General features: G+C 44.1%; 1 protein-coding gene, 1 long non-coding RNA gene and 2 other non-coding genes across 10 annotated transcripts in view; 3 read left to right on the forward strand and 1 right to left on the reverse strand.

The window, feature by feature from the left end:
* LOC139799717 (uncharacterized) overlaps positions 1-22,494 on the reverse strand; it is a 328,047-nt gene that overhangs the window by 194,251 nt on the left and 111,302 nt on the right. The window lies entirely within an intron of this gene.
* On the forward strand, positions 231-21,151 carry ATG16L1 (autophagy related 16 like 1). Of its 7 annotated transcripts, none has more exons than XM_071751901.1 (19): positions 231-813; positions 1,405-1,498; positions 3,338-3,443; positions 4,914-4,987; positions 5,205-5,456; positions 6,297-6,362; positions 9,088-9,174; positions 9,876-9,932; positions 10,128-10,175; positions 10,854-10,956; positions 13,267-13,372; positions 13,494-13,564; positions 15,070-15,141; positions 16,811-16,931; positions 17,715-17,820; positions 18,246-18,395; positions 18,792-18,839; positions 19,170-19,271; positions 19,655-21,151. In XM_071751901.1, the coding sequence occupies exons 1-19, from the start codon at positions 699-701 to the stop codon at positions 19,746-19,748; spliced, it is 1,872 nt and encodes a 623-aa protein (XP_071608002.1). In that variant the 5' UTR covers positions 231-698; the 3' UTR covers positions 19,749-21,151. The 7 variants fall into 7 exon arrangements, with proteins under 7 accessions (XP_071608002.1, XP_071608001.1, XP_071608007.1 ...); XM_071751900.1 differs by having other exon boundaries at positions 232-813; positions 9,085-9,174; XM_071751904.1 differs by lacking the exon at positions 10,128-10,175 and having other exon boundaries at positions 234-813.
* On the forward strand, positions 11,167-11,438 carry LOC139800187 (small Cajal body-specific RNA 6). The gene has a single exon (XR_011727627.1). It is a non-coding gene; the product is annotated as a small Cajal body-specific RNA 6 (non-coding RNA).
* Positions 13,946-14,209, forward strand: LOC139800188 (small Cajal body-specific RNA 6). Its single transcript, XR_011727628.1, has one exon. It is a non-coding gene; the product is annotated as a small Cajal body-specific RNA 6 (non-coding RNA).

The following is a 22,494-nucleotide window of genomic DNA, read 5'->3' on the forward strand; positions in this document are numbered from 1 at the left end:
CACACAGCCAGGCTGGGAGCCGGCCGGCCCCAGGCGCGGGCAGCGAGGTCTCGCCAGCGGCAGCGTTCGGTGGGCACGGAGTGAGCAGCGCTGCCCCAGCCCGGGACCAGCAACCCCCCCAATCCTCCACCGCGGAGAACAGGGCAGCTGCGCCTGCGCCTGCCGAGGAGCGGCTGGAGCCCTCCTAAGATGGCGGCGCGGGCTGGACGGCGGAGCTCGACGCTCTCAAGATGGCGGCAGCATGGGGACGCGCTTCCGGGAGGGGGCACAAAATGGCGTGGCCGAGGCCCCGTCTCCTTACAAGGGTGCCCCCCGCCCGCCTGCCCACTCGTTCGCTCGCTCGCCGGCCCAGCGGTGGAGAAGGTCGGGCTCCGAGCCTGCAGTGTGGCCCAGCCCAGCACGGCGATTGGGGTGGTGTGGTAGGTGGAGGCGGGCTGGGGGGCGGCGCCGGGCAGTGCTGGGTCAGCCGCTGTCGCCATTGGGACGCGCCGCTGAGGAGCGAGGGCCCCTGACGGAGCTCGGCGGAGCGCCATGGCGGGCGTGGGGCGGCGGCTGCGGGCCGGGCCCCGGCTCTGAGAGGCCGCTCCTCCCCGCCGCCGGCCGGGCCCCGGCCTCACGCTGCCTCCCGGCTTGCTGGCCCGCCTCCCCCCCTTCCCCTTGGCCGCCCCTCGACCCCGCTGCCTCTTCCCGCCGCGGAGATGGCGTCGGGGCTGCGCGCTGCCGGCTTCCCCCCGTGGAAGCGGCACATCGCGGCGGAGCTGCGGCGGCGGGACCGGCTGCAGCGTCAGGCCTTCGAGGAGATCATCGGGCAGTGTAAGTGGGCCGAGGCCGAGAGCCTTCCCCGGCTGCTGGGAAGAGGGCCCCGAGGCCTCGGGTGGGTCGCTTCTAGGAGGCTGGGTGGGAGGTGGCTGTAGCGACTGAGAGAAGTTGGGGTTTCTACGTTATTGAGGAAAACAAGTAGTTGCTTTTCTCACTTTTCTCGCAGGCTAAATCCAGTGTGCGCTCTGGACGGTGATCCTGAAGTGTGCAGCCCTGCTGGATAAGGCCAACTCTCTGGCTGCTCTGCTTTCCTCATTGTTAACAGTTGAGGGGCTATAAAGAGATTGAACTTTGAACTCTTTCTGTTGTAGCAAATACCAATACGTTTGAGGAGCCTCTCTATTGAACTTCCATGAGACCAGGCACACACAGCATCTGGATTAACGAGGAATTCTTGGAGTTGTAGCTGGGTGCTGCCTCAGCCTGCTGACATCAAAGAGTAGTGCACACTAATGTGGTGGAGGCTTACATAGTGTTTGGATGAGTCAGAATAATTAAAGATACCAGGTCTTGGCTAGCAGAAGAGGGTGGGAATCTGGTTTTGCTTTTTGGCTATCTCCTTAATAGCACTTCTTGCCCTTTCAGATAACAAACTACTAGAGAAGTCAGACCTTCATGCAGTGCTGGCTGATAAGCTTCAGGCAGAAAAATATGACATGCAGAGCAGACATGAGATCAGGTATTTAAAATTCCTTTTCTGTCTGTCAGTTGTCTGTCATGCAAACTGTGACTTAAACCATTGTGTGATGCATTTCACAAAAAACACCCCAAATTTCTAGGTTACTACGGTAGCTTGGAATAAAGCAAACAGGCAGCTCTGAACTGAAAATAAATTGTAACTAACTCTAGAGATGTGAGAAGGTTACAGAGCATTTATGGTGTACGGTGCAGGAAGGTACAACAAAGTTTTGGAGAGAAATTAATTAATCACAAGCTCAGGGTATGGAGGTGTACCAGAATGAGCTGCTGCTTCTGATCTGTTTGCTTTGTGGTGCTTCTAATGTTTGCCTTATGTTAGTTCCTCACAATTGTGGCCTGGCTTTTTAAATTTTCTCATCTGTAAGCACTGCATTGCAGGGAGTGACTGATGCCTTAGTTTCTGTCAACCTGTGTTACTGCACAGGAAACCCATATGCTGGTAATGTCCTTTCTCTGGACAGCATGTAAATCCCAGCAGGCACAGGCTGTGGGAATTGTTTCCTCTGTGGAAGCTCTTCTTGCTGTGCAAGGCAGAACTGTGGGTTTATCTCTTTGGGTTACAAAACAAATATAGTGAAGTCTATTGTGTACTACTACTATCATGGAAAGGCAAACTCCCAATTTTACAGGAATTGTAGGCAAAATTTCAGGGTTTGTCCAGCAGGCTGGAGTGACAGTTCTCAGAAGCTTTCTGATGACAGGAGTTGTCTGCAACCACCTTTAGTTTATGGAGCTCTGTGGTTGAACACCTGTTCCGAGGCTGGAGCAGTGAGGAGAGTCTCATTCTGGCTGTAGATCTGTGCATGGCAAGAGTTAGCTGGGGTGTTACCACAGGAATTGGCTTCCTGTCTGTTTGGATACAGCTTTTTGAAAAAAGTCTTCTTGTACAGTGTTAATTCAGTGATCTGTTGTTTGTGGGTTTGTTTTTTGAGAAGAGCATTAAGTTATTGCTACCACTGTGAGACCTTTCAGCTTCTGAGTGCATTGTCTGTTTCCCACTGGACTGTCATAATGCAGAACAACTGCAGGAACAGATGCTTTCCTTGTTCTGCATAAATAATAAGACCTTGTTCTGCATAATAGTGATGAACTTGAAAGTATTCTTTTTAAAAGCTGCAATATATAATACAGCTGTTAACTTGCTGTAAGTCTGTGTGTGATACATATAGGTGTGTGTATGGTTTTGAAAAAATGACCTTTATTCCTGTCTCTGTTTTCCAAGGCTTTAGTGATTGTCTGGGGCAGTGATATTTGTGTTCTTCTGGAGTGTAGAAATTCCAGGTTATGTCAGAGTATGTCACACCTCAAAACGTTCCCCCAGTAATACTTAGAACATAGTCAGGACAATGGAGAAGCAACTCATAATGCCTGGGACTATACCCTTGGGTCTCTGGCTTTTGGTTCTGTGTCCAGATGTCCAGCATCTTCGAGGATATCTCCAAATCTGAGGTGGTAAAATATCTGTAAGTACTCCAGAATTTGAAGAGTGTACTTTTAAGAATCAATTTCCTTCATGTGAATTTAAGCAAAGGCAAGTTATTTTCCATTTGGATTTTAATTCAGTTTTAGAAATGCATAACAAAGTTAAGCAGCTCCTCAGTAGATTTCATTGTGCAGTACTGTATAATACCATTTTGGTTGCTGAAAAGTGTGTTGTGGGGGAGCCAGCTGTGGTTTAGTTTATTATGATTGACCTCTATCTCTGATGTAGTACAGAAAACCCAAGGGAGTTTGTTCTGAGAGGACTAACTGGTCAAAGGCACCAAAGCCATTGGAGTCCAGTGTTTGACCTCTCTTCTCCCTCTCTCTCAAACTCCAGTCCAGGACATGATGGCACATGGAACGATGCTCAGTTGCAGGAACTGGCACAGCTGAAGATAAAGCACCAAGAGGAGCTGACAGAGCTTCATAAGAAACGTGGAGAGGTTAGAAAGTCCTCTTGTGTTCTGTACCAGGCCCTTTGTGAATGTGAACTTAATTTTACCCAGCTTATTCATCATTATTTTTTCCTCAGTTCCCATACAGCCTTTTTAAGCTCCTCATGTTGATGATTAAAATAAACCACAAATGGTTGGTCTTCAAAACTGTCATCCAGGGGGCAGGAGCTTACCTTGCCAGCACAGCCTGATTTTTTTCAGAAGTGCTAAGTTTTGAGTTTCATGGATAGGTTTTTCACTCTGTTTATTGGAAGGGGAAGGAGCTGATCCAGTCTACAGAGCTGCTAGTTCTACAGTGAAAAGAGCCTGAATGAGTGAGGGAATAGCTGTGTAGTTTCATTTGCCTCTCACTTTGCAGGAACACTGCTGTAAAAGGGTGGCCAAATAAACAAGCAAAGGTTGAGGATGCCATGTTGTTAGACTGAGAATGGAGTACTGGTTCTGTCAGATGCAGCAGGGAGGCCAGGAGTCCTGTAAGCTGTAAGACTTGGGGCTAGGAAAGAGGAAAAGCTACTACTTTTTTATGTGTTTCTTTTTTTTTTTAAAGATATGGAGGCTTCTTTGGCTGAATTGAGTTTTTAAAAACCACAGCAGAGGATTGAGGGAGTCCAGGAGGTGGTACCTGAATGGTACTGCAGGCTTTTATAGGGCAAAGGTAGGAGTGACCTGGAAAAAGTTATCGAGGTCCTTAAATCACACCTCACTGGAGCTGTGGAGAAGCTCCAGTGTCATTAATTCTGAGCTTTTAAAAGAGGAGGCAGCTTTCTACAGGAGGTGTGCAGTGACTGGTCAAGGGACTGAAAATTACTTCTTTCCCCCCCAAACTGGTATCCTAAGCCATCTGCCCAGGGAGCCTCTTCTCTCAAAAGAGAGTTTGCCTCTTCCCTGGGCAGCAGACTCTGCTGCAGGGCTGGCAGCTGCCCACTGACTGGGGAGCTGGTAGCACTGCAGAGACTCCACCAGCAACTTTCTTTGTGGGGAAAGCTCCTGATGACACCCATTTATGCCATATATGAGCTATGTGTCCCCTGTCCTGGCCATAAGAGGAAGATTTGTTACTTAGCTGTTAGTACTCATTTGTTTGTTTACTTACTTGCCAATTTTTTGTTTCTGTACTGATTTTGCCACTTTTTAAAAAAAATCTTCCTAATAGGTGTTATGTGATTTTATTAAATGTGCCTTTATTTAGGAACATTTTTGAGGGGAGGGAATGAAATGTCATTTCAGAGGACAGTAACTCTTTGACAACTCATTTCTGAAAATGAATTCAGAATTTTATGACCTGTGTGATATAGGGGCAGTAAAGAAATCTGTATAGAAAGCTATGAAAGAAGACCTGGAAGATACGCTCCATGCTTGTGATGTTAGAATTGTCTGTACTCCTGCTGGTTGCTGCTCTCTGTGTGCTATCCAGCTGTCATCCCTGCCCTTTGTAATGTAATTTTCTCCTCTCCCTAGTTGGCCCAGTCTGTAATTGATCTGAATAACCAAATGCAGCAGAAGGACAAAGAGATGCAAATGAATGAAGCAAAGTGAGTAGCACTGTTTGCAAAGGAACCGTTTTGTCTTTGTCTCTGGTATGAGACCCAGGCTTTTGGTGGAGTTATTTATTAGTGTTGTTGCACTCTCTGGGAGTCTTTGCTGTGGGCTAAAAGTTCCTGTGTTAGGCATTGTACAAATAGCACAGTGGAGAAGGATTAGGTCTGAAAGGAGGTTCTCATTGTTTTGTATATTCTATTGCCATTCCAGGATTGCAGAGTATTTGCAAAAGATCTCTGAACTGGAAACAGAGTGCCAGGAATTGCGTAGCAAACTGCAGGATCTTGAGCGAGCTAACCAGACCCTGAAAGATGAATATGATGCTCTCCAGATCACCTTCAATGCCTTGGAGGAGAAACTGAGGAAAACTACAGAAGACAACCAGGAGCTGGTCTCACGTTGGATGGCAGAGAAGGCACAAGAAGCCAATCGTTTGAATGCAGAAAATGAAAAGGATTCAAGGTAAGATTGATGGCCCCCATCTGATAAACTGCTTCCCAATAGATTTTGGAATACTTGAGAGGACATAGGATAAAAGCAGATTTAATTCAGATCTCTGTATTGCATGACAGAACTTTGTGTTCTTTCTTCTGACCAACACAGCCATATGCTTTGTAAAAACATTCTCTTTTAAATGAATAAGATGTTGTTTTGTTTCTTGGGCAATCTTTAACTACAATTTGAAGATCAAAATTGGATACAAACTGCATTTCATCTTTTTTCTGCTGGTATTAGATTTGGACTTTTTTGGGGTTTTTTTTGTGTGGCATCTTGATACTACTCAGTTTTATTCTTTTTGCCTAACCAGCCTAAGTGTTTTTTGTGTTCTGATGAAATGAGCAGCTGGCATGAGACTGACCTGTGTGTCACTTGCAAAAATAAGTTGGTACTTTTTATCCTTGCAAAATGTTTTTCTTATTCTGGATTGCTTTGACTTACTTACCCAAGAGCAGTAGTTGGAGACTAAGAGCTATGGTAACAATCTTGTAGTATTTGGCAGTTTTGTATTATCTTTACTGACCAATCTAATACTTATTTTTGCAAGTGCTTGCATTCTGAGCAAATGCACAGTCCTATGAGTCACAGAGGGCTGTAGGTACACATTGCAGTTCACAGTAAGAAAACTGCCTCTCCTACACTGAATAGCTTGAAAAGCAGGATAAAATTAGGACAGTAGTCTGTCTTTTTTTTTTTTTTTTAAATCTTACAAAGCCTAGCAAAACTGTGCAGGGTAACCATTGGAATGGGATTAAGGCAGCTTTTTTTTTTTTTTTAAATAACCTTCCTTTTTTTTTTCCTTAGGAGACGACAAGCCAGGCTGCAGAAGGAGCTAGCAGAAGCTGCCAAAGAACCCCTGCCTGTTGAACCGTAAGCAGTCTTGATTTACAGAGTCTCCTTCATCACTTCATGCTTCAGTTTTATGCAGATGCATAAATTGTGTCTTTGTTATTTCTAAATTCGGTGATGTAGAGTAGCTTGTAAACTTTGGTGTGAAGTCAGAAAAGTACAGTAACACTCCCTACTTGAACTTCCAGAAGAAGGAGCTCTGTTATGGCTTAAAATACTTGGAAAGAAAGTCTTAAGAATCGTTCATATAGTAAATATATATTCTTAGCATAAAAACATGTTATGTGGTGCCTTTGGCCTTCAAAGTAGTTCTTCAAACATGAAAAACATACTTTGGAGATCCCTTCTTAAGCATGAGGCTACAGTTTTGGTCAAGGATTTCCTGTAGGAACAGACACTGAGTCAGTCAAGGTGGGTGAAAATATATCAATCCTTTCCATACTGCGAGAGATTTATTCTGTAGGAAAAAAATAGGTAGATGTGAAGTTACTTTTCCTGGCAAGCCAGAGATAAATACCTCTTGTCTCTTGTTCTTTTTGCTGCTGTGCTTGGTCCAGAGTGTTATTTAATCAGCTGATTGGAGTGGGCAGATGAGGGTACAAGTGCTTTGCATCACGTTGATAATGTTACTGGCACTGTGTTAGCCAAATCCACAGAAATGTCAGCTGCTGCATGGCTCCTGGAAGGTGACAACCCTTCAGAGCAGTCTGCAGGCTTTTTCTTGGTAGCTGTGATCTTTGTTTTAGCATCATTCAGCAAGGCCAGGTTGGATGGGGCCTTGAGCAACCTGGTCTAGTGGGAGGTGTCCCTGCCTATGCAGGGGGGTCAGAACTAAATGGTCTTTAAGGTGCCTTCCAACCCAAACCATTCTAGGATTCTGTGATCGTGGAACCACATCAGCTCTCATTGCATCTGCTCTGGAAGACAGTCCCTGCCAAAGTCTGGGGTATGTGGGAAGGGTGTGTGTAAGGAATGTGATGGAGTTCTTAGCATTTGAGAGGAATATTGAAGCTGCAATTAACAGGGCAACTAGTTAGCACAATTTGTTTTCTTTTTTTGTTTTAAGAAAATCCTACATGCTTTCATTCCCTTGGCTTGTGGAGGTGTGACTTCATGACAAGGTTACCGCTGACCTCTGTGTCATAGGCTGGAGGGACTGTCTTCCCAGCTCCTAAGAATAGTGATATCCCTTTTGTCTCCTTTTTTGATGTAAACACAGATGGAATATCTGAGAATATTAAACTCTTCAAGGAATAATGTTGCACAGTGGGGGAAAGCACACATGTAATGTCTGTGGCCACTTCCCCTGTGACCCTTCCTTTCCCCTACCCACAGTGGGACCTTTGAAGAAGGTAACCAGAAGCCTGTTAAAAAAAAAACAAACAAAACAAAAAAAACAACCAACCAAACAAAAAAATCCTCAGGAAAATATTTGCTTCTGTAAATTACCCAAATTCTGCTTCCAAATTCTTTGTTTGACTTTGTAATTAGAGGGTGTATTGTACAAATATACTGCTTACTGAAGGAGGAACTGGCAGCATTTCAGTGTACCCTGGTGTTTATGTTCACTTTTAAAAGGTGTTAAGATGGAATAGCACATGGGATGGGATTGCTGCATACAATTTGAATAGCTCAAACTTTGGGTTTTAGAAAAGAATTATCAGCGAATCTTGACAGCGTTCTATTGAAATAACAGCCTGATACTTTTAATCAGTGTCACAGCATTTTCATATGTACTGTCCTTCAAAATCTTAAAACTTAGTGCAGCTGTATTCTGAAATGAGAAATTAAAAACGGTCCCATCCTCCTCAATTCATTTGCAGCTGAGTGCTAACTGATGGCAAAAATTGTTTTATTCCTACTTCAAATGCTGAATTTAAAGCTTCCTGTTCAGTCAAATGCTACCAGGTTGATATAGTACGTTTAAAAATAGCTTGTCCTGAAAAATCAGCAGTGGAGGAAAAATCATAATTGAAGGAAAAAATACCAGACTGTCAGAGCCCATGATGACTAATGGGGAAAAAACCTTTCAGTGTTAGCTGAGTAGTTTAGCTGGACTAATTTATAGTTTACATGTTGGAATCTCACACCCAATGCTTTAATAAAGAATTCCCAAACATCCTGGGTACTTACTGTAGCAGCACCTAAAATACAGCAGTATAGAAAGTATCTAGATGGAGGAAAATTCAAACTCTTGTGTTTTTTGGGCTTTTTTGTTGTTTTTTTTATACTTCCTTGTTTTGGAACAGCAAAAAGGTGCCATGAGAATAGGGTATCACCCTATTTGAGGTTGCAGTAACTCTTGTTTTTTCTGATCTGTAATCCCTTCAGCAAATACAGTTCATTCTGTAGCTAGGTCCTAATAATGCTGCCTGCAGTGCTGCAAGATGAACTGTATTGCCCATAGTAAAGAGAATCTGGAAAGGATGCCTGTCAACAGTACAGGGGAGAAAAATCCAGCCCTATTATCTGTGGAGAGTGGAATTGGCAGCAGGAAAGGAAAAAAAAAAAGAAATGTAGGTGCTGATGTACTTATTTTCAGGTGCTGTCTGTCAAATGCAGTATCTCTGCTAGATGGATGTTTGTGGTGTCTGGGTTTGCCCAGCTGTTCCTGCAGCTCAGGAAAACTGTGGGGGCTGGTCTGGGACACCAGCAGGCCCTGGACCACTGTTGTCCATTCAGTGCCTGTGCATCAGAGGAAGCTCTGGCTGATGGAAAACGAAGTCTTTTTCTCTTATTTCAGCAGGGATGATGATATCGAAGTGCTTGCAGATGAAACTTCTGACACAGCTGAGGAGGCATCTCCAGTGCGAGCTGTCAGCCGAACATCCAGGTTTGTAGACAGATTTTTGTGCCATCTTGTTGAGGAAGAACAAGGGGTATAAGAGTTGGAACAAAGTTAGGTGTGTTCCAGCTTTCTGGAATACAACTTCCACCAGAGCAATATGAAACTCTTGTGCTGTGTCCTCTGTTACCATGCTCTAGATATGCTGTTTTTCCTTTGCTGTTTTAAAAAACTTAATGTCTGAAAAATCTGTCTGATCTTAAAAAAAGAGGTCTAAAAGCAAAGTAGGCATTAAAATGGATATTGCAGTGCCTGCTTTATTATATCTTTGTTATTGTACAAATAACAAGGCTTCTGGGTTTAGCCAAAATGCTGAAAATATCTTCTCCTAGTTTGAATGCATCTTTTCTTTCCTCTAAAACAGCAGTGAGTGGAAAGTAAGAGAGAGTTATGTGAGAGCATGGATTAATTTGATTGAAACTTCAGACTTGGAAGACTGTTAGAGCTAAACCCTGTAATTCACAGGGTGGTATTTAAGGAAAAGTGAAGAAACTAAACTTAACTCACATGTTCTGAGTTGTAATAACTGGTGACTTTTGAACTGATGCCTGCCTTTGCTGTTCTGTCTTTGGACTGGGTCTGCAGGGGAGGGAGTCTTTCCAGAGACTTATTGCTAAGAAATGTGTTTGTATTGATCTTTATGTGGAGAAACTATTCATGAGGTTTAAACCTGTCCTCCCCTCCTTCAGTAAGCGACTCTCCCAGCCAGCTGGAGGCCTTCTGGACTCTATCACTAATATCTTTGGGTAGGTTAGAACACTTTCACCTCTTTGTTTTGTTTATTGATTTCAATGTACACCAAAATCTTGGTGATGCAGGGGATACGAACAAATAATTTCAGCCTTTCTTCTAGCTTCTGCCTTTTTTTTTTTTCTTTTGTTCTCTTCAACTTCCTGTTTCTTCCATCTTGCCGTGTGCTGACCTCTGACCTTTCCCTCCAGTCTGTCTGAGTCTCCCCTTTTGGGACATCAATCTTCTGATGCTGCCAGGTGAATTATCCACTCTTAGTCCAGCATGTAAACGTAACCATTGAAGTAACATGGAACCCAGCTGCATAATCCTGACTAGACTGCAGATATTGAAAGCACTGGTTAGAAACTGCAGTTAGAGAGGCAGTGAGTTCCTCTTTGTGGAGAGAATACATGGGGTTTGCTCTTACTTTCCACTGCACTCTGCTCCTTTAATAGGGTTGTTTGTACTAAGTAGTTGGGTTCTGTGCTTAGTATCTATAGAGTTGAGCACTGCTCACTGATGGTCTTTGCTTAAGTGGTGCAGCCTCACCTTTTGAATTGAGCCTTTTGCTGCCTGGGGTACAGCCCTGCAATGGTGTTGACTCTCCCTAGGCATAATGAGGGAGCTGCAGTCTCTCCAGCTGCACTCAGCTGCAATTACTCCCATGTTTCTCTTTCTTATAAAAAAAGCTCCAAACTGAGGTCATTAATCAGTCCAGGTAACTCATCTGGCATACTAGGAAATAAGTAAAGCTACAACTGGATGTAGTGCTAGATGACAAGCATAGTTTTTGAAAGATGGGAAAAAAGCAAGTTTAGAAACTTCTTCCCACATTTTTAAATCACTGCTCAGTGTAATTAAGTGACAGGTAGAGATAACTCAAGAGAAACAGCATTCATTTCTCATTTTTAAATATCTGCTTTGTTTCATCTCAGGAGGCGTTCTTTGTCTTCATTCCCTGCTCCCCAGGAAAATGTAGAGCCACATCCAGGTGCCAGTAAAGAAGTGAGAGTGCCCACTACTGCTGTGTGTGTCTTTGTAAGTACAGAAGAAATTCTCAGGTTTACTATTCCTTCCACTGACTGTATTTGGAGGGCGTGAATCTTACCTGTGTGGGAACTGATCTCCTGAAGCTCCTGCTGTTAATGTTGCCAAGCAAGAAGGAATTCCTGATTTGGTAGCATGTCCCATGTAATTCTTAACCTGAATGCTTCTTGGAGCCAATGTACTTGATGTCTGTTTGGACGAGGTCAATGATGAACAGTAAAAGGTCTGAGAGCACAGGGCCATCACACCCCATTACCTTTCAGGCTCCCAGCAGTCCCTGTTCTGTCATGCTGTAGTAGAGCTATGATTGAGAAAGAGATTGCTGACAGTGTAGGATTAATTCGGTTCCACTCCTCCACAGTGAAGGGAGTTGTGGTACTGAATGTCATCCAACAGAACTGGTTTAAGAGGAGCTTGTGGTAGTGGGGTGTCATAATTTGTTGTGTGTGATCTCAAGTTTTCAAGCTGAGACCTCCTTTGTGTTGTTTTGGCTTCACAAGGCCAAATGTTAATTTCTGTGCAGGACATTCTGTCTCTGAAGAGTCTGTGGTAATTGTCTTGTAATGCAGCTTTTTGCTTGAACATTCCTCTGGAGCTTTCTCAGCACTTCAGTGCTGGGTTTGGATATTTCAATGGACATCAAGTGACTTCTAGTCATAACTTAAGTGATTGTCTGGAGCTGGCTTGAACGGGGAGCATCAGAGGGGTGTTCATGGCTGCAGTCTGTGCTGCATCCTCTCTCCTGTGGCTGTGTACAGCAAGCACAGATGGTGGACAGATATAATCCTGGTTAATTTCATCATCAAAAGGACTGCAAAGCTATGTGAGGTTTTTCAAGAGCCGTGCAAGAGGTTTCCTTGATTTCAGCTTTCCCTTAGCCTTCTGTAAGGTTTTCTGCACTTCCAAGTGTGCAGAACATCAGTCATCGACGTCACTTCTCAGCACGGAGTGGCAAACCACAGTAGGCTGTGCTGGCCCCTAGTCTGGGCAGTGGGGTGGAAAGCTGCCCTATTCCAACTACCCAGCCTGTTGTAGCCTGGTGGTGATCTGAGGCTAATTATTGCAATATTAGAAGGGAAACATCCCTACTTATGTCATGGGAATCCTGGAGGTGATCTGTGTTAGGTTTTAGCTCCTGTGTTGGGAGCCCAGGTGAGGGGTGAGGTCCAGCAGAGCATTCCAGGAATGAATGCAAGCCATATGCCAGAGGTTTGGCAGATATAGGGAACAGACCAGGCTCACTTCTGGAGAGATGAGTAGAATAGATTGGGGAAGATGGAGAAAGTAGTCACTTCAACCATCATTCTCTGGCGTAGTTGCTAGGAAAGACCTTTGATCAGTTGTATTCTGAATGGTTCTTCTGCACTTGTAGAAAGATCAGATTTGAAGTTTAATGGCCATAAATATGAGCTGGCAGGCCCAAGTTCATGCAACAAGTTCCAGAAAAATACAGGTTTGCCACAGAAACTGATTTTGAAAGAGCAGTTACTGAAAATACTCAAAAAGGTATGCAGCACATCAATTAAGAATGTGCTGCTAACACAGTGTGGGTAAGTCGAACCGTGAAATTAACGTGAGAAAAAAAAGGAAGGAATCTTAAAATTCTGGTAGATGTTAAGAGGTTGAGAATCAGTATTAACTGTCCAGCTCAAGCTTCAAAACACTAAGTTGTAAGAAAGCAGGGGTGTCACTGCCCCTGCAAACAGAACCACAGCTGAAGTCCGAGCTGTCTGTCAGGGAGGTGCTCTCTGTCCCAACCCTGCTGGTGCTGCTTAATCACCAAAGGGAAGTAGCATTGTCACCAGTACAGTGAATGAATGCAGTTAATCTGGTTTGCTGTTTTCTAGCAGACTTGAGTGTTCTGTGGTTGCATTAACTGATTGGATCATGTGCCATGGCTGGCTCTGGATGGAGAAATTAATAGTTTCCTTCTACAGCATATCACCTGTTATTGTGTTCTGTCCTTAATTATTTTTCTGGTGTAACTTCAAAGACTTGCCTTATAAGGACTGAAATCATGGAGCATTTTAAGGCTTCTTGCAGTTTATTATAATTTTTGAGTTTTTGCTAAGCATGTTCGTTATGTGCTTTTGTTTTTTTCCTTTTGATAAGAATCAGCCTTTTTTCTCTGTTTTTACACCCATCAACCACAGTAGAGTTTCAGACTGTGCCTTTATTTCCCATGTACTGCTGAAGGATCTACAGCTCTGGTTCTGTGTAACCTTTAAGTTCTGTAGCTTTCTGACCTGTGGGGAGGGGGGTTGGCTCTGTGCTGATTCCATCTCCTGTGGCTGTTCTCAGGATGCACACGATGGGGAGGTGAATGCAGTGCAGTTCAGCCCCGGCTCCCGGTTACTGGCAACAGGAGGCATGGACCGGAGGGTGAAGCTTTGGGAAGTCCTGGGAGGTAACCTTTTCCTGCTTTGGGGTCTGGTGGGATGCTAAACATTCTCATACAACAGTTCACTTTGTGTCAGCTTCTGTTCTAATCCATTGCTTAAGTTTTTTGTTCATCTTTCTCTGTGCAGATGGGTGTGAGCCCAAAGGTTCCCTCTCTGGTAGTAATGCTGGGATTACAAGCATAGAATTTGATAGTGCTGTGAGTATTTGTGCCATATCCACTGTTTGTGACTGGGAATAAATTAACTGAATTATGTTGTGCTCTGCTATCAATTTCCATTCTAACACTTTGAGAGGTTGCCTAAGAAATGAGTTAGTGCTTGTGAGAGTGACTGCAAGTTTATAAGGTTGTACAGAAGAACTTTATGCTTCAGTCTGTAAATTTCATCTTTGCTCTACAAATCCGAAGATGAAATGCAGCTCAGACAGTGGCTGCTATGATAAAACTACAAGAAAATAGACTTTTTCTACAGCAAGAAATGAGTCTTCAGCTTCCCACTGAAGCTGGCATATCAGCACAAAAGCAGCAAATACAAAGGTTTTATTTCTCTGAATTTTGCTTCCATGAGTGCTCTGCTGAGGTCTGTGATGAATAGTAAAAGGTCTGATGATCCTAAGGCTTGTGCTTCCATGACCTTGTCTCCCAGCAGTTTCTCACCAGTCATGGCACAGTTATGCTGTGGCTGGCAGAGTGTTTGCTGACAGCCTGTGATGTGCTCAGCTCATGTTGACCTCAAGCACTGGAGACATGACTGGCATTAGCATCCAACAGTCTTAACCTGAAGGAATTTGGGGTCTTGGATTGTCATAATTGGACATGTGATCTGACTTTTCTGCTGAGACCTCTCCTGTAACACTGTGATCTACTGCATGGACAGTAGAGCAAAGCTGACGTGGTTTCTTCCACTTGGTGATTCTATCTGCTAAGCTTTACATACCCAAAAGGATCCTTCCTTTGGACACTGACAGCTCATTAGAGATTTGGTGGCACTGTTAATCAGCAGGAAAAACTAGGATCTTGGCAAGCAGCTTGAGCACGTTAGAGGTGAGACCTGCCTGAGGTGAGATGCTAATAGGCTTTAGAGACTCAGGGAAGTCTTTTGAGATGGACAGGAGTGCAGGCATGAATCTTGTGGTATCCATTCTCCCATCATGGATGGCTTGGAGGAGGCCTAAGCCTAAAGCCATGAGCAACTCAGTTTCTCTCTCTTTGGACAGACCAAATTTTTGGAGTCTTAGTGTCAGGTGTCAGCATTGTAATGCAAATTGCAAGAATTGAGCTAATTCCACTCTTGAGGCCTATCTAAGCAGTGGGGACAAGATGATGTGGGGCTTTTTACCTGTGGAAAAAAACGAAAAAAAAAGAAAAAATCCACAATGGATGAGGGTAAAGTAGAACCCACTTCCTCACTGCATCAGAAGGGAAAGGAGAAAGTCCTTTCTGGTCTGGTTATTGTTATTCCTTGTATTTGTAGTCATGATTATAGAAATCTGTCCCATTTTGATGCGAAGAAAAAGCCACAGCCTTTTTGAAAGTTATGACACCAGCTTTCCTTACTGGATTATGCTGCTGTGGTTTTGGTCTTTTTTAGTCCCTTGGCAATATAACACTGATAGGGTTTCAATGATTTATTGGCAGTATTTTTGGGTTTAGTCTGCATGTTGACTTGCATAAGTAGTTTCAAATTCATCTTGTGTTCACAGGGTTCGTACCTCTTGGCAGCTTCAAATGACTTTGCCAGCAGAATCTGGACGGTTGATGACAATCGGTTACGGGTGAGTCCCTTGAAAGCAAAGCTGTGCTGAGGCTGTTCCTGTCTTGTGTTTCCAGTTTTGTTTATTGGGGACATGGCAGGTTTGGAAGTTGGGCATTTGCAGACACTTTCAGTAATTCTGTTTGCTAACAGGATTGTTATTTCTCTGCAAATTTCTGCCATGCAGCCCCTATCCTGGAAAAACCTTACTGTGTTATTGCAGTACACTTTTTGCATCCCTCTCTGGAAATACCACAGAAATCACAGTGTTAGGAGTTGGAGGGACCTTGAGAGATTGAGTCCAACTCCCCTGCCAGAGCAGTACCACTCAGTGTAGGTCACATAGGAACATCTCCAGGTGGGTTTGGAAAGTTTCCAGAGAAGGAGACTCCACAACCTCCCTGGGCAGCCTGGGCCAAGGCTCCCTCACCCTCATTGTGAAAAAGCTTTTTCTTATGTTTGCATGAAACCTTGTATGCCCAACTTGCATCCATTACCCCTTGTCCTGTCATTGGTCTTCACTGGGAAGATCCTGGATCCATCCTCCTGGCTCTCTCCATTTAGATATACATAAACATTATAAACGTTAATAAACATTATAAACATTATTGAGGTCATCTCTCATTGTCCTCTTCTCCAACCTGCAGAGCCCCAGCTCCCTCAGCCTTTCCTCATAAGGGAGATGTTCCAGTCCCTTCATCATCTTGGAGGCAGTGAAGCTAAAATCACAGTAAATTTTGCACTAACTCCTTACCTAAATGTCTGTGTGCAATGACTGTGCAGCAGGAGCAGAGAGGGATGCAGAGTGGAGTTTAGATCCCCCTCTCTGGGATTTCTGTGCTTTCTTAAGACAAAGTGGTCTTGATGGGATGATGTATTTCAGAGTTTGTGTTGCATATCAGGTTTGCTTTTTTCCAAACTCTGCTCCTATTCCCCTCCATTCTTCAGAGCTTTTCTTTTCTATTTCCTATGTTGAAAATTGCCTTCTGTAATTTGATAGTCCTCTGTTTTTTTTAAAAAATCTAACTAAATAGCAAAGATTTTTCTTGCTGTTCACAATGCTTACTTCAGTCATTCATTATCTGGTTTCTGATTTTGTATGTAAGTATTCAGCAATTTGAAGTGAGAGTGGTTCTTAGCTCTCACAGAACCTCCCCTGCAGATACAGAAATTTCTGGGGGGAGTTTTTCCTGACATCTTTGGTCATTTCAGCTTTCAGGCTTGAAAATGTAACAACAGCTTGAGACTAGGTACCCTGTTGTATGCTTGAGAGAAACTCATTATTAAAACCTGAAGGCACAGTTTTTATTTTCAGCATGCTTTAACCCCTTCTCCTCATCACTCCTGCAAGGCTGTATTGCAGACACCATCTCCCCATGAAACGTGGGCATATGGATAAGACCCCACAGGTTCCCTGAGCAGCTAGAGAAACTGCCACCAAAGGAGACCTGTGTCTCCCAGCTTCAGGCTGAACTCAGTGGTACTTAACACTCCTCCTCACTGTTAATCTTAGTTTAACTAGAACAGGTTTGTTGTTTTGCTTGTTTGTTTTTTCCTCCTCCAAGCAATCCCGTAGATGTGCAAATCATGATCTTAAGAGTCTTTTGAGTTAAGTAGCAGAATCAGGAAGCTGTGAGGAAAGGGCACAAGTGGAACTGGTTGATTTTACCATGTAAATCTCTCCTCCTCAGCACACCCTGACAGGTCACAGTGGGAAAGTTCTCTCGGCCAAGTTCCTGCTGGACAATGCCCGCATTGTTTCGGGAAGTCACGACCGGACCCTGAAGCTCTGGGACCTCCGCAGTAAAGTCTGTAAGGAAACCTTAACTTCTGTCTTTCACCATGTTCTGTGCTTCTGCTGAATGGAAATGGAAGTCTGCCATCAGCCAGGTTATTCCATCCTCTTGCTAGTCTAACAAAGCAAAAGCTAGCAGCCATGCTATGCGTGGAATCGGGTTCTTTCTGCCTGTCACCTGAAGTCAGAATAAGGAACTGCAAGTATGCAGGAAGCACTGCTAATGCTGTTGCACTGACAGTCGCTGTGTTCTGCCACTGTTTTTTTTTTACCAGGGTAGGTGTTTTAGTCTTCCACTAGAAAACTTAGAGACAGTTTATAGTTTTTAACCCTGAGGTGGACGGAAATGTCTCTTGGAAGTGTACCAAGAGTTTCAACATCTCAAATGAAAGAAATGCTAGGATCTAGATTTTCCTCTGGCAGTAGCACCTCATTTCCTTGTGTTTCTGCCTGCTGATGGCTTTTAATCCTGTTTGCACTGAGGGAGAAGTTGAGATTCAAAGTTACCTCGATACCTGCACCACAAACATAGGTCAAGGAGACTGTTTCATGTTGTTTAACAGTAGCAAATGAGTCTGAATAGTAATTTGGAAGTAAAGCTCCTGTTCTGAGAGCATTTAAAGGGGTGTTGGCCACAAAAAAGGAGGCAGAGAGGTTGTTGAATCAGGATAGTTCCAAGACAGAGTGTATCTGCCCAGTGCCACTGCTTGGGCACTGCCCTGTGTGGTGATTTTCTGTTCCTGTTTCCACCACGATGTACAGCATAAATTTCTGTGTCATTGTTGGTTTATCCTTTCTAGGTATAAAAACAGTGTTTGCAGGATCTAGCTGCAACGACATCGTGTGTACTGAGCAGTGTGTAATGAGTGGACATTTTGATAAGAAAATTCGTTTCTGGGACATCAGGTAAAGCTATTGGAAGAAGGCTGTTCGTGTAGGCATGGTTATGGGATTGCTGCCTTAGTATGATGTGAAGGAAGGAACTCTTCCTCCTGAGCTTCGAAGCTATTGACACTGTTACGATTTGTATTCTGTTAGGTGGGTTGGGGTTTTTTGGGAGGAGATACCAAGGGCATCCTAAAAGGCAGTCTTCTTTCTTGTATATATTTTGCATTGGTCACTATTTGGCACTCTTGATGCTGTGCAGAGGGTGGCGTGGTTGTGAGGAAAGTTATCTGGAAGTTCTTGGCTGGAAATGTTACCCACAAAGTCAGGTCAAGTTTGGGAAAGAATCAAAATGTGAGAAAAAACCAGTAATTCTTTTTCACCTGGACCCTGGCTTATTCTTTTTTTAATTTCTTTCTTTTTTTTTTTTTCCTTTCTGTCTCTAGAACTGAAAGCATAGTAAAAGAACTGGAGCTGCTTGGAAGAATCACAGCTCTGGACCTGAACTCAGAACGAACAGAGCTTTTGACCTGCTCCCGTGATGATCTGCTGAAGATCATTGATCTGCGGGTTAGTGCTGTCAAGCAGACATTCAGGTGAGTGTGTTCTCCACAAAAACATGGATTTCAGAACTTTGGATTGCTGATTGCCCTCTGTGTTAGAGCATTTTTCAGTATCTCCATGGAGAGAGAAGTCTCCTGGCTTTACTACGTGAGTAGCAAAGCTCTCTGTATAACAGCAGAGATCTGCTCTAGTGGACTTTCTCATTTACCTCTTCAAAGACAGCTTGGCTTAGAAGTCCTTGGCCTGAAGGAAAGAATTTCTTCAGATGCAATTGAGAGGAGGATGTATGAGAAATGTGAAATTGTGGTTAAGGGATACTGAATCTTCTTCCCAACGATGCAAGAAGTCTTAACCATGCTCTTTAGTGAGAACCTGAAGGTCCATCTTGTTATTAATGAACTCACAGTTATCTGATCTCAACTTTTCAGTGCCCAGGGATTCAAATGTGGCTCTGACTGGACGAGAGTTGTGTTCAGGTAAGGACCAATGTAAGCAAGGTATCTGATAAATCTTTCCCCAGCAAAAGTGAGTGATCTGTGATGCTTGGCTGCTTTGTCCCCATTTACAGCTAGAAAACCTGGAACAGAGTTTGTGATTTGCCCCTTGGTTGGGGTGTATCTGTAGATGTTGATCCACTATCTTGGAGACTTTCTGATTACAAAGTGCTCTCACATCTTAGTAGCTGGTAATACATGAGTTTTAAAAAGTTGCTTGCTTTGGAAGTTGAGGGTGAAATGATGATTTGTGTTGACAAATTGCTGACTTGAAAACTGTTTTCTGCCTCCTGCACCTCTCTGATCTCACAGCCCTGATGGTAACTATGTGGCTGCTGGTTCAGCTGATGGAGCTCTCTACATTTGGAGTGTCCTCACAGGGAAGTTGGAGAGGACACTTGCAAAGCATCACAGGTGAGGATAAGGTGGTCATATAGTCTCAAGTGGGGATCTGGGTTGTGAATCTTGCTGAGCTGTTGAAGAACTGTAGTACAGCTTATCAGCTGCTGTTGGTGTGTGAGAGTTGTTAATATGCAGATCCTTTGTGGATTCATGGCAGTATTCTCGAGATAGAAGTGAAGTTAAGTTTGTTATTGTTCAGCTTCTTGAACTGAGATTATTCTAATAAAATATTTTTGGTGTATCCAGGTGAAACTGTATCTCAGGTTTATTAGAAGTAGGGAGTAGAGAGCTAAGAAGGCATGGGGTTTTTTGAGTCCTGGGATGTTTGATTTCAGTGTTCAGTGCTGTTGTGGAATTCAGCTTTTTTGTAAACTTACACCTGGCTTCCATTTCAGTTCTCCTATCAATGCAGTTGCGTGGTCACCAGCGGGTGCCCACGTGGTCAGTGTGGACAAAGGAAACAAGGCTGTCCTGTGGTCTGAGTTCTGACTGGCTGGAGGGTGAAAGCAGAGCATCCCGTGCCTCTGAGCGTGGTGGTGCTGGTCCGTGGCTGAACAGCATGGAGACCCGAGCCCAGAGCCATCCTCAGTGGGGATATTGACAAGCACATGGGCTTCACTTTCCAGAGGGAAGTTCTAAAGCAACGGAGAAGGAGCCTGAGCCAGAGACTTCTTATGGCTGTAACAGCACTGTGGCACTCAGACTCGGCGAGTAATTAACTGTTCTGGATGGAGAATGCTACTTAGCCATGCCTTGATGTGCAGTATCTATGCACTAAGTGGAGCTGAAGATACTGGCAGGATTCCTCACACCAGACAGCTGTGCCAAATACCCTGTCACACAAATGAATCTACAGCACTTCTCTACATGGAAAGAAGTTACTGTGTATGCTGACTTAATACGTGTCCTATCTCCTGTGTTCTATTCTCGTGGCCTAGTTCAGGCATGGGGTGAGAAGATCCTGAAGTGCAGACAGGTCCTAGGCAGCCTCAAGTGTTGGAACAGCTTTTAAAGGTTGGGGCTTCGGCAGCTCTACCTTTGAGTGACCAGCTCAGGTCAGATCTGCTCCCATCCTGGCCCTGGTTCTCCAGCACTGTCGTGTGAGCTCTTTGTATCAGTTTCACCTGCTCTTAAGGCAATGGTCTGTTCTCCAGGACCTCTGCACCCTTTTGTTAAAATGCCCTTCAACACCTTGGGTGTCACAAAATAGGAAATTTTAAATCTTTTTATTCTGCAGGCAGTTTGGTTACTGGGTTTGAGGAGAGAGTTCAGCTTCTGTTGTGCTGCTGTGGTAAGGAATGTAGTCATACTATGACTTCACCACCAGAATATAAAAGTTTGGGCCCTTTTTCTGTTTATCCGTCCCACCCTGGCGGCTGTCAGTAGAACACAGGGGAGCAGTGGGGTTAAATCCCAAAACCATTGTTCTGGTGCTGGCAATTCCAGGCCACTTGCCCCCTTCTGAAGCACACGTGCAATATTCCTGTTTGTGCTGGAGCCTTCTGTGCTACAGAGCAGTGTCTTGGCTCTGTCCCTGTTCAAGCATCCAAACCCATGATGTGGCTCAGGGGGAGCTACCTGGCAGACCTTGATCCAGTCAAACCTTTCCACATTATCTGGGCCTCAAGACAAGCCACCAGCGTTTTATTGCCTTTTATTTGCACTTTATTTTCTTCTTTCCTGATAGTGTTTTACTAAGGAGGTGTGTTCTTTGGAGGGGCTGGATGGGGGGGTAGCTGCTATAACAGGCATCTCTTATAGCTGCTATAACCTGGCCTTTTGTTGAGACACTTTCTGCAGAGGGGAGTTAAGAGTATATGAGGCAAAGTTTTTATTTATTCAGCTGCCCATCAGATCTTGATTGTAAATAAACCTGTGTTCTGCTTTTAAACCGCCCCTCCAGTGCTTGGATTCATTTGTGTCTGCATGATCCTGTTCTGAATGAATGAAGATGGGAACCTGAAATATCTCTTTCTGTGCTGTCTGTTCCCAGTGAATTGGAGATTTGTGTTCAGCCACACTGTGGGATTTGGTGCAGAGGGGGAAAGAGGATAATGCTCTTATCTTGAAGTAGACATCTCACAGGTACAGCCTGGCCTTGGCCTATCTCAGGAGTACTGCCTTGAGACTGAAGGAGGCTTTGCTGTATGGAACGAGTGTCCTTGCCCTTGAAAACTTGATATATACTTGGATTTTTTGGATCAATTACCCGATTGAGGAAATTAGTATCTGCATTTCAGGCACTGCTGAAGACATTTTCTGCTGGCTGCTGCCTTGTAAGGTTGTTAATCCAGTAACAGGAGTTGCATGTTTCTTCAACAAAAACCCTTGTTGAAGAGAATGCTTCCTACTTCAGAGTCGTGAAGCAAAGCCTGCTGCTGTTTCTTGTACAAATTTTATATTTAATTAAGAGCCATCACTGGCCACCCTCCTGTTTTCTGAAGAAGCCTTCCCTTCAGCTTTTGGAAGCAAAATCTCTAGCAAGTGAGAATGGTGGCATTCTGAAGCATTTCTAAAGGTGCCAGAACCTTTTCTTCAGGTCTGTTGCTGTTGGCAGAAGGTCCTCCTTGAAAAACACCTACCAGGAGTCCAGGTGACCTTGGTTACTGTGGAAAAGCAGATCACTAAATGACAAGTCAGCATGATGCAAGATTATTGGGAGATTAAAATAATAAAAAGGGGGGGCTCTGCTGAGGTAGATGGGAATAGGTTTAGGGTGTTTATCATCCAGGCTGCTGTACTTCTATTTTGCTGTAGTATGCTCACAGACTCTTACACAAAGGGGTCTGTTTTGCCTGTTGATGCTGTTGCAAAGTAGGTGATAATACTTGAGGCTAATGGTTAGCTAAGACCTTAAGCATTCTAGATTAAAATTCCTCCAAGGTATGTAGGAAATTCTAGGGACTAATTTTAGCCTTTTTTTCCCTATAGCTTATTTCTTCTATTGCCCACTTTTCTGCTTCCTTGCAAAGGGAAGAAGAGAAAATGAAGGTGTCTGCTGTGCGGAGTGGCTGTTGTAGTTTCTCTGCTGAAGGTGGAGCTGCCCTCCAAGTGGTTTGGGAGGGGTATTTTGCTCCAGACCTAAGGCTGCATCAGGTAGTAGGAATGTTTTGGTGGGAAATGATCCTTTAGATCAAGTCCAACTGTTCCCCCAGCTCTGCCACCACTAACCCATGTCCCTCAGCACCACATCCACATGGCTTTGAAACCCCTCCAGGGATGGGGACTTTACCTC

Source organism: Heliangelus exortis, chromosome 9, assembly GCF_036169615.1.
Source record: "Heliangelus exortis chromosome 9, bHelExo1.hap1, whole genome shotgun sequence".
Taxonomy (NCBI): Eukaryota; Metazoa; Chordata; class Aves; order Apodiformes; family Trochilidae; genus Heliangelus; species Heliangelus exortis.

What these genes read in the sequence shown, in the direction of transcription:
- ATG16L1 (XM_071751900.1), top strand. Translation starts at nt 699, where the DNA reads ATGGCGTCGGGGCTGCGCGCTGCCGGCTTCCCCCCGTGGAAGCGGCAC. An exon ending in GGACCTCCGCAGTAAAGTCT is followed by an intron (nt 16,932 to 17,714) that starts GTAAGGAAACCT and finishes TATCCTTTCTAG; the next exon opens with GTATAAAAACAGTGTTTGCA. An exon ending in TGGACGAGAGTTGTGTTCAG is followed by an intron (nt 18,840 to 19,169) that starts GTAAGGACCAAT and finishes CTGATCTCACAG; the next exon opens with CCCTGATGGTAACTATGTGG.